Below are 19,597 nucleotides of genomic sequence, written 5' to 3'. Positions count from 1 at the left end.
AGTGGTCCTGGGTTCGAATCCGGCCAGCTCCTTGCACACTTACCATCCGTGCTGGGTTGAGTGTTGAGCTTAGCAGCTGTCTCAAAAACAGACAAAAATGCTAAAGGAATGGAAAGGATGCAACCCAATGTGCCACAAGGTGCAGCAGGGAACAACAGTAGCAATTACAGAATGAGGTATTTATTACCCACAGTTAACTCCCAAATTTCCTCCCTGAATAACACAAACATCAACTCAATTACTTGTGTTTTCTAGAAAAGCCAACCTGTATGCGGTGCATTCTGATTAGGCTGCACCTGCAGAATTCCACTGTTCATCGATGTGGCAGATGCAACAGCTTGGTTAATCTGTGCCTGAGTGAAGTTTTGATTAGGCTGACCAGGAGGAAAGGTTGGTGGAAGACGCTTTTGCATGCCTGAAACAAATTGAAATGGGCACTAGCTTTGATTTCACTGCAATTGCTAAATACCAACTCTGGATACATTCCTGGAAATAAAAAATGATTTGTACAAACCACTTTACAATATTCAAGCCATCCTAAATCATTTCATAGCCACATGCACAGTCAGCTTGTAGAGATGCTGGTTCAACTCCAACCTGACCTCTGGTGCTGTCCATGTGAAGTTTGCATATTTTGCAACAGTGTGGATTTCTTCCGCGTTTCCTCCCGCCTCTCAATGATGTGGCAGTTCTATATGCCACCATAAATTGTTCCTCATGACTACAGTGACATGATCTTGAAGTTAGTTTATAGAATGTTGGAGAAAAAGGGGACAGCATAAACGGGTAACACACACAAAATGCTGGACAAAGTCACCAAGTTAGGCAGCATCTATGGAGGGGAATAAACAGTTGATGCCTTATGCCGAAACCCTTCATCAAAGGCATCAACTGTTTATTCCCCTCCATAAATGATACCTGATTAGCATAGTTCTTCCAGCATTTTGTACGTTTCTCAAGATTTTCAGCATCTGCAGATTCTTTTGCTTTAACATAAATGGGTGCTTGATGGTTGGAGACTTAAGTTATAGAACACTACAGCACAGAATCAAGCCCTTCAACCCATCTAGTCCATGCCAAACTATTAAACTGCCTGGTCCAATCCACCTGTACCCAGACCACAGTGCTCCATACCCCTCCAAATTTGTCTTAAATGTTAAAGTTGAACATGCACCCGCCACTTCCGCTGGCAGCTCATTCCACACACTCACCTCCCTCTGAATGAAGAGGTTCCCCTTAAATTTTTACCTTTCACGCTTAACCTATGACCTCTAGCTCAAGTCTCAGCCAAGCTCAACGGAAAAAAAGTGTTTGCATTTACCCCATCAACACCCCTCATAATTTTGTAAAACTTTCAAATGTTGCCTCATTCTCCTATGCTCTGGGGAATGAAATCCTAACCTATTCAACCCTTCCTTATGGGCTTACGCTCCATTTTGGGCTGTACAACTATGGCAAGCCATCTGCTCTAATTTTTATGCTATTATAGCTTGGGGAGTTTAGAGTTCAATTCTGGCATCCTCTGTAAGCATGTTTGTGTGCTACTTCCCATGAGTGTGGGGGCTCCCTCCCACAAACCAAAGACATACAGGTTAGTAGGTTAATTGGTCATTGTACGCTGTCCCATGATTAGGCAAGGGATAAGTAGGTGGGTTGCTGGGCAGCATAGCTCAAAGGGCCCGTTCCACCCAGTATTTCTAAACAAAACCTCCAGGATGCACTTTAGAACTACATTTTCCTTATTAAAAAATCTTTTAAGTTTTTTTAAAAACAAGAAATACTTACCTCCTATGGTAGGATGAGCACTCTGGGCCACCTGATTTGCTTGCATCATAAACCCAGCTGGTAAGTTTCCTTGCTGAACTATGGGACCTCGACTTGGAGAACTCTGGCACACTGTGGGCTGAAACGTTTGTGGCAGGGAACTGCTCTGAGGTGTTCTAGGCCCGATGTGCTGTTGTGGCTGGTTGACTGGAGAGGAAGAGGGGGAGCCTTGTTGAAAAGTAGAGGGAGACGAGGCTGGAGACTTATTGGTCAGATGTGGCTGCTGCAGGGGCGTAGGAACTCGAGGAGGTCCACCCTGGTGGTTCTTAGGTGGAGGCGATGCAAATTGCGGTGAGCTGCAAGGCTGAGAGAAGGTTTGATGAGCCTGTGATGTTTGTTGACTTCCAAATGGGTAGGGAGGTGGAGGATGAGTAGGGGTCTGAACAGTTGCCATGGGTGGCCTGGCCTGAAGTTGCTGAGGCTGCATTTGTCCAGGCATAGGAGCCTTCTTCCACACAGGATTTGCCAAAGTCCCTAGAGCCCCCTGGCTGGAGGGGGATTGGATTGCTGCTGCTGGGACCTGATTCCACGTGCCAGCCATGGAAATCTGAGCTGGATTAAATGGAGGTCGACCTCCCTGCAACTGGTGCTGCTGTAGGTTGGCTGGGGCGACCTGCCGGTTGGTGGACATTGTCTGCACAATGTGAGGCTGCTGAGGCAATGATCCGGAGGGGTGTCCTGCAGTTTGAATGTTCAGAGTCGAGAGAACAGAATCCATACCTGGTTAGAAAATAAAACGCAATGCGGTTGTAAATTCAAATCTGAGATTTTTTATTATAAGAAATACTATTATAATGTTAGAATGCACTCAAGTTCTACTAGAAGAAACAAATAGGATTGTGTTTTTAAATTTGACATTGTAAATACTAATTATATTCATATTTTAAGGGGTAACTCCCCAAGAAATATGACTTTTCAATGCAACTGCGAGATTCCAGGAATTAAGGCAGCATGACAGCATAGTGGTTAGCACAATGCTCTACAGTACGTTGTCTAATGCATGTGGTTCTAGTATTTTTCTGCTTCTCTTTCAGAGTTCCAACATCCGCCGTTTTTAATTTTACCCTCTAAGACAAGGGTTTCCAACCCTTTTTACGCCATGGACCAATATCATTCAGCAAGGGGTCTGTGGACCACAGGTTAGGAAACCTGCTCTCAAAAGAAAACAGGAAGGAAGTGTTTGTAAAAGGACATATTTAGAGTGTGCCAATTAAGCCAAGTTTAAGCATGTTCCTATATCATCAAGACATTGAAATACAATGTATTCCATTTAATTTGGCCATCGGTTAATCAGGCCAACTGTTTATTTAGGACAACTCTTAAAGAAAAAAAAACTGAGAAAAAAGCCAGGATTCCCTTCATTTATTTTGGACACTATGTTGCTTAATTGTGACAAGAGACTGCTGCCGAACAGTTTCTAACTGTTTTAGCAGCAGTTGAGAGCACTTGTGGGGGTGTTAGACAACACTGTGCCTAGAGCAAACAGCTTTTAAATAGCGTCAGTTGCATGTGTTTGCGTTCAAGAAGCATTTTTTTTAGTGTCTGATGGTGAGAAATAAGCAGTAAGACATTCAGAACTGTTTTGCTCACAGTAGTTTCAAGCATCCATGCTTGCAGATGCAAGAAACAGCTTGGAGTAAAAATGAAACGATGTCACTACTTCAAATTAGGAACTACAAGGAATTTAAAGGTATTGACAATTATCTTGAATGTTACAATGAAAATAAAGATTTGAAGGATGCAATCATCAAAAGCAATGTGAGGCAGTCCATTATCTGCTCTTATTTTGTTCCTTTATGTTCAATCAAAAGAACACAGCTGTGTACACTATCGTTCCTCTATCAATAATTATGAATTAATAGAGTTTTATAGTACAGGTGTCCCCCGCTTTTCAAACGTTTGCTTTACGAAACCTCGCTATTATGAAAGACCAACGTTAGTTACCTGTTTTTGCTAACAGAAGGTGTTCTCACTGTTACAAAAAAAAGCAGCACGCAAAAAAAGGCAGCGCGTGCCCCGGGCAGCCAAGCCTCTCCCCCGGAACTGCATTCTCGCCGACATTCGTGCCTGTGAGCATCTGTGCTTTATATTGATTTATTTTGAGCATCCGTTTGCAAGATGAGTTCTAAGGTATCGAAAAAGCCTAAAAGAGCTTGTAAGGGTGTTACACTTAGCGTAAAACTAGATACAATTAAGCATTTCAATCATGGTGAACGAAGGAAGGACAAAGTGAGTTTGGCTTGTGGAAGCTGACGAAGATGATGTTGAAGAGGTTTTGGCATCCCATGACCAAGAACTGATAGATGAAGAGCTGATGCAATTGGAAGAGGAAAGGATAACAATCGAAACCAAAAGCAGTAGCAAACGAACCGAAAGTGAGTCGTCCAGGAACTGAACGTAAAGCAACTGCATGAGATGATAGAAAAATGCGCGAGACTAAGTAGTCAAGCATACTGCCGTTTTTCAAGCCTTCCACAGCAGACGATGAACCTCGACCCTCGACATCGAGGCAGGCAGACATAAAAGATGACCTGCCTGCCCTGATGGAAACAGAAGACAATGAGATGACACCCCAGTGTCCCACCACCCCAACCCCCAAGCCGCAGACCGATATATTGCCGTGGAGAATGCAGCGGTAGCCGGGATGCACCCAGCACATCTTTAAGAAAAAAGCCGAAATAAGCAAGCATTGACACTCAAATTTCTGGCATATTGCTTGTGTCTTCCATGGTGAAGATTGACACAATATACTTGCTCACCATTTCTTGTCCCCCATTACTACTTCTCCACCATCATTTACCAGCAGTCCAATATCTACTCATTTCTCAGTCACTCTTTATATATTTGAAAAAACAATTGGGAACCTCTTTGATAATACGGACTTGCTTTTCTTCATTTTTCATCTTTTCTCTCCTTTTGGTTTTAATTAGTTACTTCCTGTTGATTTTTAAAAACTTCCCAATCCAATAACTTCCTACTAATTTTTGCTGTATTACATGCCCTCTCTTTTGCTTTTATGCTGTCCTTTTGGAATATTTATTCATGATTGGGATATATCTATCCTGTACTTTCCGAATTGCCCCAGAAACTCCAGCCATCATGCACCGTCATCATCCCTGCTAGTGTCTCCTTCCAATCAACATTGGCCAGCCCCTCACTCATGCCTCTGTAATTCTGTTTATTCCACTATAATACTGGCACATCTTCTCAAACTGCAGGGTGAGTTCTATCATATTATGATCACTGTCTCCTAAGGATTTCTTTATCTTAAGCTCCCTAAACAAACTTGATTCTGTGAGGTAAAGTAAGGGGCAGCAGCAACGTGTTTCTTTTTTTTGGCATCAGCTAAGTTCTCAAAGCATCAGATTGCACATGTATTCTCAAAGCATCAGATTGCACACATATTAAATTGTATGAAATGAGAAAAACTGGTTAAGACCTTCTTAAAAAATTATTCTAGTTTTTCATATTTTATGAGAACAAATTTACAACCGTAGTCAGCCTTAGAGTGATTTTTGATCTTCCACAGAGGAATGTGACACTGCATAAAAGTTTCTGGTTTCAATCACCGATTCATTTGGCCAAGTAAGGGAAAAAAGTTCCTTAAAGAAGGAGACAGATTTCTGTCAGCCTTGGTGAAGGAATCAACGTAATCAAAGACTCCATCCACCCTGGTCATCCTCTTTTCGACCCACCTCCCGTTGGGCAGAAGGTACCCAAAGCCTGAAAGGACTCAAGCTCAAGGGCAACTTTTATCGTGTGTTTGAAGATGAGTGAACAGAATTCTAGAAAATAAGATGGAGTCTTGACCTCACAATCTACAAGGCCATGCACTTTGCTGACTGTGTGCACTGCACTTTCTCTGTAACAGTTTATTCTCCATTCTGTTATTGTATTCCTTTGTCCAACAACAATGCACTTGATGGATGGCACGCAAAACAGTTTGTCCCCACTTACCTTGGTACATGTGACTACACTAAAATAAGCAAACAAAAATATAAATTCTATCAGGAAATTGCACAGTAAGTTCCTGTGAATAGTCAATGCTTTTTGGTACGTTAATTTAAATAATTCATTTTGAAAACTTTCCTAACACAACTTGAAGACTATAAACTGAGAGTGTTAAGAGTTTTCTGTTCAAATTGGAGCACCCGATTATGCAAAATAAAGAGGTTCAAAGTGTTGGTGTAACAATTGCAAAGCAGGAAAACATTTGGATGTATTTCCATACAAACAAAGACCTTTGGTGATTAGAAACTAATTTACAAACCTCATGTTTATTCCATAAACTTTACTCAAGCTAAACAGTAAGTACACTTTCATAAATGAATGTACTACAAATAGCAACTTTCCCAAAACATTAAAACCTGCATAGAAAAATAAAAAGTAAAAAAATTAAAACTGAAAGAACTGGACAGAAAAACTTTTGTCTCTTGTAGGTAACTGCATTTTTTAATGAACATCCCTTTCTTACCAGGCTGAGCAGTGGGTCGTGAGGAAGGATGTGGTAATCTATTTTGCATTAGCTCTGAATTGGCTCCACTGCCAGCCAAGGAAGCTGCCATATTGCTACTTGAAGGGATCATGGGAGCAGATGGGTTGTTAACTCGAATCAAACCTGTTTCCAAAAATAGAACAATAAATTAGAATTCTGTTGAATAATTTGCCAAATTCTAATTGCCTTAATAGCATTTGCATCCAGGACAACATTTTTCCAATTCAGAACCAATGTTTTCTCAACATTAACAAGCATGCATGCTTTTTAAAGATCTTTCTGAGTTCAAGATCAAGTTTAATTGTCATTCAGCTATCTATAAATTTGCTGACGATACATTATTGGCAGAATTTCAGATGGTGACAAGAGGGCGTACAGGAGTGAGATGTAACAACCTTGCATTCATCGCCAGTAAGGCCAAAGAACTGACTGGACAACAAAAGGGGTAAGATGAGGGAACACACACCATTACTCAGAGGGACCAGAAGTGGGAAGAGTGCGCAATGTCAAATTCCTGAGTGTCAATATATCTGAGGATCTAAACTGGACCCAACATAACGATGCAGTTACAAGGGCGGCACAATAGCATCTATAGTTCATTAGGAGTTTGAGAAGATTTGGTATGTCTCCAAAAACACATGTTACAGATGTACCTTGGAGAGCATTCTAACTGGCTGCATCACAATCTAGTACTGGGGGGCATCTGTACAGGATCAAAGCAAGCTGCAGTTCTATATTCAGTCAGCTCCATCATGGGCACTGGCCTCCATAGTATCCAGGACATCTTCAAGGAGCGATGCCTCAAAAAGGCTGCATCCATTATTAAGGATCCCCATCTCGCAGGACATGCCCTCTCCTCGTTGCTACCATCAGGAAGGAGGTACAGGAGCCTGAAGGCACATACTCAATGATTAAGGAACAGCTTCTTCCCCTCTGCCATCTGATTTCTGAATGGCCACTGAACCTCACTACTTTTTTGCACTACTTGTATATACATTTACTCTAATTCAGTTTTCTCCCCACTATTATTGTGTATTGCATTGTGCTGCTGCTGTCTTAAAGTCAACAATTTTCATGACATATGCAGTGATATTAAACCTGATTTTGATTATAGATACAGCACAGATTGAATTGAACTGACTTTGTTTCTTACATCCTTCACATACATGAGGAGTAAAAATCTTTATGTCTCCATCTAAATGTGAAATGTGCAATCATAGTAATTTATAATAAATAGAACAGTCAATGTAATATAGAGTACACTCAAATAAACGTGAGTTCATCAGTCTGATGGCCTGATGGAAGAAGCTGTCCCGGAGCCTGTTGGTCCTGGCTTTTATGCTGCAGTACCATTTCCTGGATGGTAGCAGCTGGAACAGTTTGTGGTTGGGTTAACTTGGGTCCTCAATGATCCTTTGGGCCCTTTTTACACACCCGTCCTTGTAGATGTCCAGAATCATGGGAAGTTCACAACTACAGATGCTCTGGGCTGTCCGCACCACTCTCTGCAGAGTCCTGCGATTAAGGGAGGTACAGTTTCCATACCAGGCAGTGATGCAGCCAGTCAGGATGCTCTTGATTGTGCCCCTGTAGAAAGTTCTTAGGATTTGGGGGCCCATACCAAACTTCCTCAACCATCTGAGGTGAAAGCGGCGCTGTTGTGGATGTTGTTGAAGCTGTTTACCCTCTCAACCCCAGATCCATTGATGTCAATTGCGGTTAGCCCGTCTCCATTCCTCCTGTAATCCACAACCAGCTGCTTTGTTTTTGCGACATTGAGGGAGAGGTTGTTTTCTTGACACCACTGTGTCAGAGATATGACTTCATCCCTGTAGGCCACCTCGTTATTGTTTGTGATAAGGCCAGTCAATGTAGTGTCGTCAGCAAATTTAATTGGCAGATCGGAGCCATTCCAAATTGGCCCTTCCAGCCATTCAATCCGCCTCACCCAGCAACCGCTGATTTAATCCTAACCTAATCACAGGACAATTTACAATTACCAATTAACCAATCCGGTACATCTTTGGACCGTGGGAGGAAACCAGAGCACGCAAAGGAAACCCACGTCATTTCACAGGCAGGATACACAGATTCCTTACAAACGATGCCAGGGTTGAATTCTGAACTCCAACACCCCAAATCATAATAGCATTGTGCTAACTGCTATGCTACCGTAGCACCCATGTAGAGAGCTAAACAAAACAATGCTCATTTTTGCTCAATTGTTTTAATACAATGAGTACTTTTAATACAAATACCATATTATCAGATACAAATAATTTTACTGATTAGTAAAGTTGACCAGTTTAAATGCAGTCATTGGGGTAATCTTTCCTAGCATAATACATTAACTGAGAATATATCATTTTGCCAGTAGAAGCATAGAAAACCTACTTTCAAGCACCTTAAAACTGTGCCCTCTCGTGCTAGCCATTTCAGCCCTGGGAAACTCCATCTGCCACTTCTCAGCCCAGTTTTGCATCCTATCAACATCCTGCTGTAACTTCTGACAGCCCTCCACACTATCCACACCACCTCCAACCTTTGTGTCATCAGCAAACTTACTAACCCATCCCTCCACTTCTTCATCTGGGTCATTTATAAAAATCACGAATAGCAGGGGTCCCAGAACAGATCCCTGAGGCATACCACTAGTCATTGACCTCCATGCAGAATATGACCAGTCTAAAACCACTCTTTGCCTTCCGTGGGCAAGCCAGTTCTGGATCCACTAAGCAATGTGTCTTGGATACCATGCCTCCTTACTTTCTCAATAAGCCTTGCATGGGGTACCTTGTCAAATGCCTTGCTGAAAACCATATACACTACATCAACTGCTCTACCTTCATCACATCCTCAAAAAATACAATCAGGCTCGAAGGCATGACCTGCCATTCACAAAGCCATATTCATAATCATATTATGCCTCTCCAAATGTTCATAATCCTTCCTTTCAGGATCTTCTCCATCAACTTATCAACCACTGAAGTAAGACTCACTGGTCTATAATTTCCTGGGCTATCTCTACTCCCTTTCTTGAATAAGGGAACAATATCCCCAACCCTCCAATCCTCCAGAACCTCTCCCATCCCCATTGATGATGCAAAGATCATCACCAACGGTTAGCAATCTCCTCCCTCAGTAGTCTGGGTTACATCTCGTCTGGTCCCGGTGACTTATCCAGCTTGATGCTTTCCAAAAGCACCAACACATCTTCTTTCTTAGTAACTACATGTTCAAGCTTTTCAGTCTGCTGCAAGTCATCCCTATAATCGCCAAGATCACCTTCCATAGTGAATACTGAAGCAAAGTACTCATTAAGTACCTCTGCTATCTCCTCCAGTTTCATACACACTGTTCCACTGTCACACTTGATTGGTCCTATTCTCTCATGTCTTATCCTCTTGCTCTTCACATACTTGTAGAATGCCTTGGGGTTTTCCTTAATCCTGTCTGCCAAGGCCTTCTCATGGCCCCTTCTGGCTCTCCTAATTTCTTTCTTAAGTTCCTTCTTGCTAGCCTTATAATCTTCTAGATCTCTATCATTACCTAGTTTTTTGAACCTTTCGTAAGCTCTTCTTTTCTTCTTGACTGGACTTACAACAGCCTTTGTACACCACGGTTCCTGCACCTTACCATCCTTTCCCCGTCTCATTGGAATGCACCTATGCAAAGCTCCACGCAAATATCCCCTGAACATCTGTCACATTTCTTCCGTACATTTCCCTGAGAACATCCGTTTCCAATTTATGCTTCCAAGTTCTTGCCTGATAGCCTCATATTTCCCCTTACTCCAATTAAACGCTTTCCTAACTTGTCTGTTCCTATCTCTCTCCAATGCTACGGTAGAGGAGATAGAATTGTGATCACTATCTCCAAAATGCTCTCCCACTGAGAGATCTGACACCTGACCAGGTTCATTTCCTAATACTGGATCAAGCACAGCCTCTCCTCTTGTAGGCTTACCTACATACTGTGTCAAGAAACCTTCTTGGACACACCTAACAAACTCCACCCCATCTAAACCCCTCGCTCTGGGGACATGCCAATCTATATTTGGGAAATTAAAATTAAAATCTCCCCATGAGAACCCTGTTATTATTGCATCTTTCCAGAATCTGTTTCCCTATCTGCTCCTCGATGTCCCTGTTACAATTGTGTGGTCCAGTAGAGTTATTGATCCTTTCCTGTTCTTAACTTCCACCCACAGAGACTCCGTGGTCTTTATTTCAGCCACAAATATAGAGACATCTCATCAGTTAGGAATCTGGACACAACTTAGTTAACAACTAATAAATAATTTAATTTAGTTAATAAAACATGCAAAATATCCACTTACTTACAGTATTCATGCACAGTTATGTGCAGGAATGGAGAAAAAATGACAAACAAATTGGATGCTCCACAGTACTAAAAGGAAAAGTCTAGAATTGGGCACTTGGAGAGAGCTCGCTGAATGGATAAACGAATGTGGCTCTAAAGCCTTCTTTCATCCAAAATTAACCTTATTTTCATTCTATCAGTCAATTAATAGAAAACAGTTACATGCACCTGCCTTTTCAAGTGATACATCAGCACTATACTTAAAGGAACAACTGTGGTATTGGACAATATAGAATTATAGACAGAACAGGTGAAATACCTTGTCCTCCTTGCAAAGAAAATCCAGGGTCCATTCTGATCTGATTCACCGGTCCATTTACTCTGATCTCTTGACTTCTCTGCTGTACTAAAGCCAAATTAATAACTCCTTCACCTAAAGAAGAAGCAAACTTTAATTTCTGAAAAGATAATTAGCTCATGTAACTTTGTGTTTTACTGAAATATTCGAACAAAATCCACAAACGAGCACAAAATTGAAGCCTGACACAAACCTGATCAGCATGCTGAATCCAAATGTGGTCTGAACCCGATACATGCAAGTTTAAGACACTAGGTATTAGTTGGGCAATGAGATTCTATACAGATAACACTTTTAAAATGTTAGTCTTCAGATTTTGTTTGTGCACCAGTGCATGCACAGAACGAAGGATCCCACCCCTCCCACACTCCACCATCTAGATTATGCTCTCTTCTCACTCCTGTCATCCGGAAAACTACCAGAACCCTTCAACCATCAGGCTCCTGAAACAGTCTTCACTCACCTCAACACTGAACCGATTCCACAACCTACAGACTCATTTTATAGGACTCTACAGCTCATTTTCTCAGTGTTATTCACTATTTATTATTTGTCCTTTTTTAGTAGTCATAGTCATACTTTATTGATCCCAGGGGGAAACTTAAACAGTATTTACACAGATTGTCTTCTTTTGTACATTGGTTGTTAGTCAGTCTTTGTGTGTAGCTTTTCATTGATTCTATTGTATTTCTTGTCCTACTGTGAATGCCCACAAGAAAATAAATCTTACGGAGACATACACATACTTCGTTAAAAAACTTACTTTGAACAACTTTCAAACTTTCCACCCATAATTGTAACAAGCTCGTGAATGTCTTCACAACAAAGCTAAAATACCCACTCCTTCCAGAAGGTAGAAGAGATAGCATACCTTCAATCTGAACAGAAAGAATGCCCAAGTCACGCAACTGCTGGTTATTACTCTGTGCCAACAGTCGTAACCGCTCTGCAGCTTCTCGGGGAATATTAAATGTCACACGAACACTATTCCATGGCTCCACTTTCTCAAGCTTCAGTTTCTTTGAATCTAGTAGACAAGTTAGCAAACACTTTATGGTCTTGTAATGATTTTTAACTGTTTTTCTACAAAAGGGTTGCTTTCAAATTACATATTTAAAAACTTTTTGTGGCTTATAAATTATGTGTTATATTATTATGCCACAATGGTATAATATCTTGTTATATTATCCTCCAACTATGTTCTATAGAGATACATTAGGGATTTCATGGACTTTTATCTTAAGAAACTGCTTGTCAGATTTTTGCTCAAATCAAGATAATGCAAGTCACATATTTCTGGAGTTCCAGGAAAGAGCAGCTTTAAAAGCCAGTAACTTAGGAGTTTCACACTAGGCAGCCCCTCCGTTGGTTGAGGTTGACCATGGCTGCTGCATCTAGCTATCTCAAGCCAGTACTCAAGCTAGGGCAGTACAATATGGAGAGCAAGATGTTGTCCACACAGCAGGCTTGCCCCCTTCATGCAGCTGATGAATCCAAAGGAACGGCAGAGTCTGATACAGTTTGGCACCAGTGGTGTTGCTAGTCAACATTGAACTCAACATAGGACTGCTAGAACATAGAAAATTAACTGCACATTACAGGCCCTTCTGCCTACAATGTTGGGTCAACCATGTAACCTACTCTAGAAGTTGCCAAGGATTTCCCTAGGGACTCTAGCTGCAGATTTTTCCTCTGGGTTTACTCCCAAAGTCTTCTCCATGAATGGGTATAGCTGCTAGGCAGTGGCGGTTCAAGATCATTTTTCTTCTCCTGAATGAGCTGCCAACCACAGCTGATGAGACCCTTCTGCCCAGACTCACAACAGAAAATTTTCAAAAAACCAACAGGAACATGAAGATTTAAAGAAGCCACATCTGTTGCTCCCACAAGGAATTATTTCAGAATACATATTGATTAAAACTTCTCCTGGAGGCCAAATCATTGGGCATATTTAAAGCATAGGTTGATATGTTCTTAATTAGGAATGTCATCAAAGGTTATTCGGAGAAGGCAGGAGAATGGTGTTGAGAGAGAAAATACTTGAGCCAAGATTGAATGAAGGAGCAGACTCAAAGGGCTGAATGGCTTAATTCTGGTTTGTCTTATAATCTCACGAAAAATGAGCAAATATTGTGACTGCCACCATTAGAGATGATAAACATTGCATAGAAATTAATTTTACAGAAATTAGTAGGTGAATTTTCTTTCACAAATAACAGTGAAAATACGTTATTTTGATTTAAAAGAAAGGCGACATTTTTGGATGGAAAGCATTTCTTGGATGGAATTCTTACCCATTTTCAGAAGGCATGGCATGTTATTAACGATTAGGTCTAGTTTATTTGCAAAATCAACATCCTTCATGTTCCCCTTGAAAGCGATCCGTACTGTGAAGTCATCCTCCCCGACTTCCAGATCCAGCTGACCTTTATCTGGCTCCAGGTTCATTTCCTCAGTGGGTGTAGACCACATGGAGCCAAACATGCCTTCTACATTAGGTAGGTCATCTGAATCCATTTTGTTTCAGATTGAGGCCAGATGGTGAGCCATAGAAGCTGTTGACAAAATTAGAACAAGTTAATACACAATAAACACCTTGGGGGTAGTTCAAATTCGTATGACTCACATGCTAGGACAATCCTAAAATAGGTGCAACACACATAATGCTGGAGGAACTTGAGCAGGCCAGGCAGCATCTATTGAAATGAGTACAGTCAACATTTTGGGCTGAGACCCTGCAGCAGGAAGGGTCCGATTTCTGATGAAAGGTCTCGGCCTGAAATATCGACTGTATTCCTTTCCATAGATGTTGCTTGGCCTGCTGATTTCCTCCAGCATCGTGTGTGTGTGTGTTGCTTGGATTTCCAGCATCTGCAGATTTTCTCGTCTAAAATAGGAGGTTTGAAGACACATTGAGCAATCATCCCAGCTGCCCAAGGGCATTAAAACCTTCTCAAAATAGTTTTTCTGACATTGTTATTCAGAACATTTTAGTGTTAATGTTACTCATATCAGGGTTATCAACCAAATATGACAATAATAATTTTAAAACAATTACAATCATCTTTAAACATCTCTACTTGAATTTCAACTCTACATTTAATTACACAAGATCATATTTGACCATTATCTCACCCACATCTTGCTGGATCCTCAGAACCACACTGCTCCCATTGCTCTGGAGGTCCAAGCAATATTGAGGTCTACACTTGGGACTTCTGGCTACCACTGTACTCCAGATATTATTAAAAACATCTCGCCTTTTTAACAAAAATTGGTGACCTGATTCAAATGAATTAGGTAGTGTTTGCTCTATCAGTTAGACCCAGCTGTGTGGCCAGAAACAAAATGAATCCTGCTGCTCACCTCAGTACAACCCAGGAACTGATGCTGAACTCAGCTTCCAATTCCAGCAGTGAGGAGGCGATCAGGCATACACTCAGTGGCACTTTCAGATACATCTGAATACCTACTCTCCTATCAAATATCTAATCAATCATTTGATGAGGTTACTAGGAAAGTTGACGAAAGTAAAGCGGTGGATGTTGTCTATAACGTCTTCCGTAAGGTTCCACACGGAAGGTTAGTTAGGAAGGTTCAACCGTTGGGCATCAATATGGAAGTTGTAAAATGGATTCAGCAGTGGCTGGATGGGAGACGCCAGACAGCAGTGGTCGATAACAGTGTGTCAGATTGGAAGACGGTGTCTAGTGGTGTGCCTCAGGGATCTGTACTGGGTCCAATGTTATTTGTCATATATATTAATGATCTGGATGATGGGGTGGTAAATTGGATTAGTAAGTATGCAGATGATACTAAGATAGGTGGAGTTGTGGATAATGAAGTAGGTTTTCAAAGCTTGCAGAGAGATTTAGACCACTTAGGAGAGTGGGCTGAAAGATGGCAGATGGAGTTTAATGCTGATAAATGCGAGGTGCTACAATTTGGTAGGACTAATCAAAATTGGACATACATGGTAAATGGTAGGGCATTGAAGAATGCAATAGAGCAGAGAGATCTAGGAATAATGGTGCAGTTCCCTGAAGGTGGAATCTCATGTGGATAGGGTGGTGAAGAAAGCTTTTGGTATGCTGGCCTTTATAAATCAGAGCATTGAGTATAGGAGTTGGGATGTCATTTTGAAATTGTATAAGGCATTCATGAAGCCAAAACTGGAGTATTGTGTACAGTTCTAGTCACCGAACTATAGGAAAAATGTCAATAAAATTGAGAGAATACTGAGGAGATTTACTAAAATGTTGCCTGGGTTTCATCTCCTAAGTTACAGAAAAAGGTTGAACAAGTTAGTTCTTTATTCTTTGGAGTAAAATTATGAGGGGGATAGATAGAGTTGACGTGGATAGGATTTTTCCATTGAGAGTCGGGGAGATTCAAACAAGAGGACATGAGTTGAGAGTTAAAGGGCAAAAGTTTAGGGGTAACATGAGGGGGAACTTCTTTACTCAGAGAGTGGTAGCTGTGTGGAACAAGCTTCCAGCAGAAGTGGTTGAGGCAGGTTCGATGTTGTCATTTAAAGTTAAATTGGATAGATATATGGACAGGAAAGGAATGGAGGGTATGGGCTGAGTGCAGGTCGGTGGGACTAGGTAAGAGTAAGAGTTCGGCACGGACTAGAAGGGCCGAGATGGCCTGTTTTCGTGCTGTAATTGTTATATGGTTATATGGCAGCAACTCTATGCATAAAAGCACGCAGACATGGTCAAGAGGTTTAGATGTTCAGACCAAACATCACATCGAGGGAAGAAATTACTTCGACCATGGAATGATTGTTGGTGCCAAACAGGGTGATTTGAGTATCTCAGAAAACGCTGATCACTTGGATCTTCACGCACAACAATCTCTAGAGTTTACAGAGAATGATGTGAGGAAACAAAAAACATCCAGTGAACTGCAGTTATGTGAATGCAAATACTATGTTAATCAGAGAGGTCAAAGGAGAATGGCCAGACTGGTTCAAGCTGACAGGTGACAGTAACTCAAGTAACAAAATGTTACAAAGTGGTATGGAGAAGAGCACCTCTGAACACACAAAACGCTGAACCTTGAAGTGGATGGGCTACAGCAGCCGAAGACCAAGATTATATTGTCACTGACCACTTTATTAGGTGCAGGTGGTACATAATAAAGTGGCCACTGAGTGTACAACTATACTTCTAGCATGTTACAGAGCAGTATTAGGACGTAGACATTTTGGACAGGACTGAGATGCGCTGCAGCTACCTGGTGGTTTCCCTACAGAATTGGTGGCTAAAAACTAGCATGATCCAACTCATTATACATTTAGCAAAGTCCATGTCCAAGTACAGAGCAGAATCACATTAACCAATTAGACCTCAGTTCAATTTATTGACTGAAGATAAATTATTGACAGAGTCTGATTAAGGATGAGGGGTAGGAAGTGAATTGTGAGGTTTAACAAATATTATGGCCGTAACAACTCACCATATTTATAAATCATTTGGATGACAGGATAGAAGGCCACATATCCAAGTTTGCAGATGACACAAGCAAGGTCGCATTAGATTTCAAGGAGATTAAAACTGAGTGGGCAAAACTGGCAAATGGATGTCGATGCAGGGAAATGTGAAGTCATCCACTTCACATCTAAAAAAGATAGAACAACATATTTCAAATGATGAAAGCTGGACAGCAGTGATCAAAATTTTCAGGATCCCAAAAGTTGTCAATGACAGGTACAGGGTGATGCACCTAAAGTTAGTCCTTTAAATGACTCCTGAACATTTTTTAATAAAGACAGAAATTACTTCCAACAGCAGCATTTCTTACCTGTGTGTATATTTTTGCCCTTGGACTTAAAATTTAAGTGATGAAAATGTACAAATCAAAATACTGTGCCAATCCCACATTTAAAAAAGTGAATTCCCAATGTAGAACATTACCAGACTAACTGAAGTAGTTCCAGTGTGTATAATAATATCTTCTTAAGGAAAAAGTCAGTTCTCAAGGCCCACACCATCAGGTTCATAAACCATTATTTCCCCTCAACCACCGGTGTCTTGAACCAAAAGGAATAACTTCACTCACCCGAACACTGAACTGATTCTGCAATTTATGCACTCACTTTCAAGGACCCTACAACTCATGGTCTTGATATTTATTGCTTATTTATTATTGTTTTGTGTGCTTTTGCATATTAATTGTCCGCTTTTGTTGTGTGCAATTTTTCATTGATTTCATTGTCTTTTCTTTGTATTTACTGAGAATGCCTACAAGAAAATGAATCTCAGGATTTTATATGGTTACATATATGTTTTCAGATGTTTTTATTGTGGAACATCAGCTTAACCACAACCGACAATGTCCTAAAGTACAATGCTTTTTTCTTTTTTCTTATAACAACATAATGAAAGTCAAATGAATGTACGTATAGTAAACAAGCAAAAAGCAAAGGAAACCCTACCACCCCGTCTCCTTTCCCCTTCCCAGCCCTACCCTCCCCCCTCACCCCTCCCGTATGTGCTGTTTAGGTCCTACCGCCCCCCCCACACTTAGTTCAGCTGTCGGTCTCTTCTAAATACAACAGTAATGGTTGCCAGATTTTTTTTCAAATTCCCTGAGTCTGTCCTTGATAACGCATCTTATCCTATCTAGATGCAGAGTATCCTTTAATGCAGCCAGCCATTGTCTGAGTGATGGAGTTTTCTCCTTTTTCCAGAACATCAGTACGAGTTCTTTCCATTAAGTATGCTACAAGTCAGGTGTTGTTGCTGGGTAGCCTGGAATTTATTTGACCTCGCAGAAGTTCCAAAAAATTATTAAAATGGGGTCTGGTATCATCTGAACCTTTAGTATCTTCGACAGGACCTCAAATATTTGCTTCCAATACTCTTGTATCCTGGGACATAAAGCATAACTATGTAACAAATTTGCCTCCGAGGATTTGCATTTCTCACACATTGGGGACACCTCTGGGAATATTTTATAAATCCTTACTTTTGAGTAATGTAGTCTATGTAGGATTTTAAATTGTATTAAACAATGCCTGGCATTGATGGAACAGGAGTCAACATACTCCAAAGCCTCATTCCATATAACCTCCTCTATCTCTGTACCCAACTCCTCTTCCCACTCTTTATTTATCCATTGTTGTATGACACTTGTTTTGTACGGTATCATACAGATAGGCGATGATGTGTTTTGTCCCTAAACATGACCTTAAATGATTATCTAATTTATTAGGTTCTGCCATCTCAAAACCAGAAAGATGTGATCTTATATAGTGTCTTAGCTGGAGATACCTGAAAAAATGACTCTTTCGCAATCCGAATTTGTCCTGGAGCTGCCGAAATGATGCAAAAATCCCTTCTCCAACGTTGCGTATCCCTAATTCTCGCCATGCATCAAAGGCCCCATCTATACATGGGGGGGATAAAAGAGGGGTTCGCTGATATAGGTACAAGAAAAGATAATGTTCTGAGTTTCAAATGCTTCCCCATTTGTCTCCACATCTGTATGGAACTATGGATAATGGGATTGCCTCTATAACAGGCTTTATTTAACCGAATAGGAGACGTAATAATTGCCCCTATGGCAGGCAATCCTCATGCTCCATCTCCAACCATCCAGGGAGTACAACTGTATCCGTCCGTGCACTCACTTTACACCGCACGCTGTCGGAGCAGTGCTGCCAGGATAATCAAGGACACAACCCACCCAACACACTTTTTGTCCCTCTTCCCTCCGGGAGAAGGCTCAGGAGCTTGAAGACTCATACGGCCAGATTTGGGAACAGCTTCTTTCCAACTGTGATAAGACTGCTGAACGGATCCTGACCCGGATCTGGGCCGTACCCTCCAACTATCCGGACCTGCCTCTCGGTTTTTTTGCACTACCTTATTTCCCATTTTTCTATTTTCTATTTATGATTTACAATTTAAATTTTTAATATTTACTAATTTAACATTTAATATTTGTAATCCAGGGTGTGGGAAGCACAGAACCAAATATCGCTGTGATGATTGTACGTTCTAATACCAATTGTTTGGCGACAATAAAGTATAAAGTATCAGCTATATGGCTAACGTTAACAGCCCAGTAATAATAAAAAATAAAGTTGGGTAGTGCCAGCCCCCCAATAGTCTTATTCTTGCAGAGATGTTCTTTCCTAATTCGATGGGCTTTATAATTCCATATAAAAGGTAGAATTATTGAATCTAATCTTTTAAAAAAGGTTTTGGTACGATAGAAGGGCAGGTTCTGAAATAGATAGAGCAGTTGGGGAAGAAAGATCATCTTGACTGCATTTACTCTACCACTAAAGAAATTGGGAGTACCCTCCAAAATTCTATTTTCTTTTTAATCTTTTCAATTAGATGGATAAAATTTGTTTCAAATAGAGAACTATACTTTTTGGTTATTACAATTCCAAGTAAACTTCTCAAGGATAATTTTGAATGGAAATTGTTTAAGCCCCTCCTGTTCTTCTACTCAGACCGGGAATAATTCACTTTTCCCCCCATTTAATCTTATAACCCAAGAAAGTGCCAAATAAATTGACTACTTCCAGCAAAACTGGAATAGTATATGGTTACATATATGTACTTTGTACAATAAAT

The 19,597-nt window shown here is 40.8% G+C and overlaps 1 protein-coding gene across 9 annotated transcripts in view; it reads right to left on the bottom strand.

Annotated features, from left to right (window-relative positions):
* Positions 1–19,597, bottom strand: part of ncoa6 (nuclear receptor coactivator 6) — a 72,389-nt gene that overhangs the window by 44,235 nt on the left and 8,557 nt on the right. For 7 of the 9 annotated variants that reach the window (XM_072243297.1, XM_072243269.1, XM_072243279.1 and 4 more), the window contains exons 2-8: positions 16,464–16,625; positions 13,295–13,555; positions 11,872–12,027; positions 10,962–11,075; positions 6,299–6,442; positions 1,786–2,544; positions 266–415 (exon numbers count right to left, since the gene is read on the bottom strand). In XM_072243297.1, the coding sequence (XP_072099398.1) occupies positions 266–415; positions 1,786–2,544; positions 6,299–6,442; positions 10,962–11,075; positions 11,872–12,027; positions 13,295–13,517 (1,546 nt within the window). In that variant the 5' untranslated portion in view covers positions 13,518–13,555; positions 16,464–16,625. Of the gene's footprint in view, positions 1–265; positions 416–1,785; positions 2,545–6,298; positions 6,443–10,961; positions 11,076–11,871; positions 12,028–13,294; positions 13,556–16,463; positions 16,626–18,280; positions 18,396–19,597 lie in introns of all 9 variants that reach the window. The other 2 variants (XM_072243235.1, XM_072243243.1) reach the window with 2 other exon arrangements.

Source organism: Mobula birostris, chromosome 2, assembly GCF_030028105.1.
Source record: "Mobula birostris isolate sMobBir1 chromosome 2, sMobBir1.hap1, whole genome shotgun sequence".
Classification (NCBI taxonomy): Eukaryota; Metazoa; Chordata; class Chondrichthyes; order Myliobatiformes; family Myliobatidae; genus Mobula; species Mobula birostris.
The sequence above is the reverse complement of the archived record's forward strand: the minus strand, read 5'-3'. Positions and strand labels throughout refer to the sequence as shown.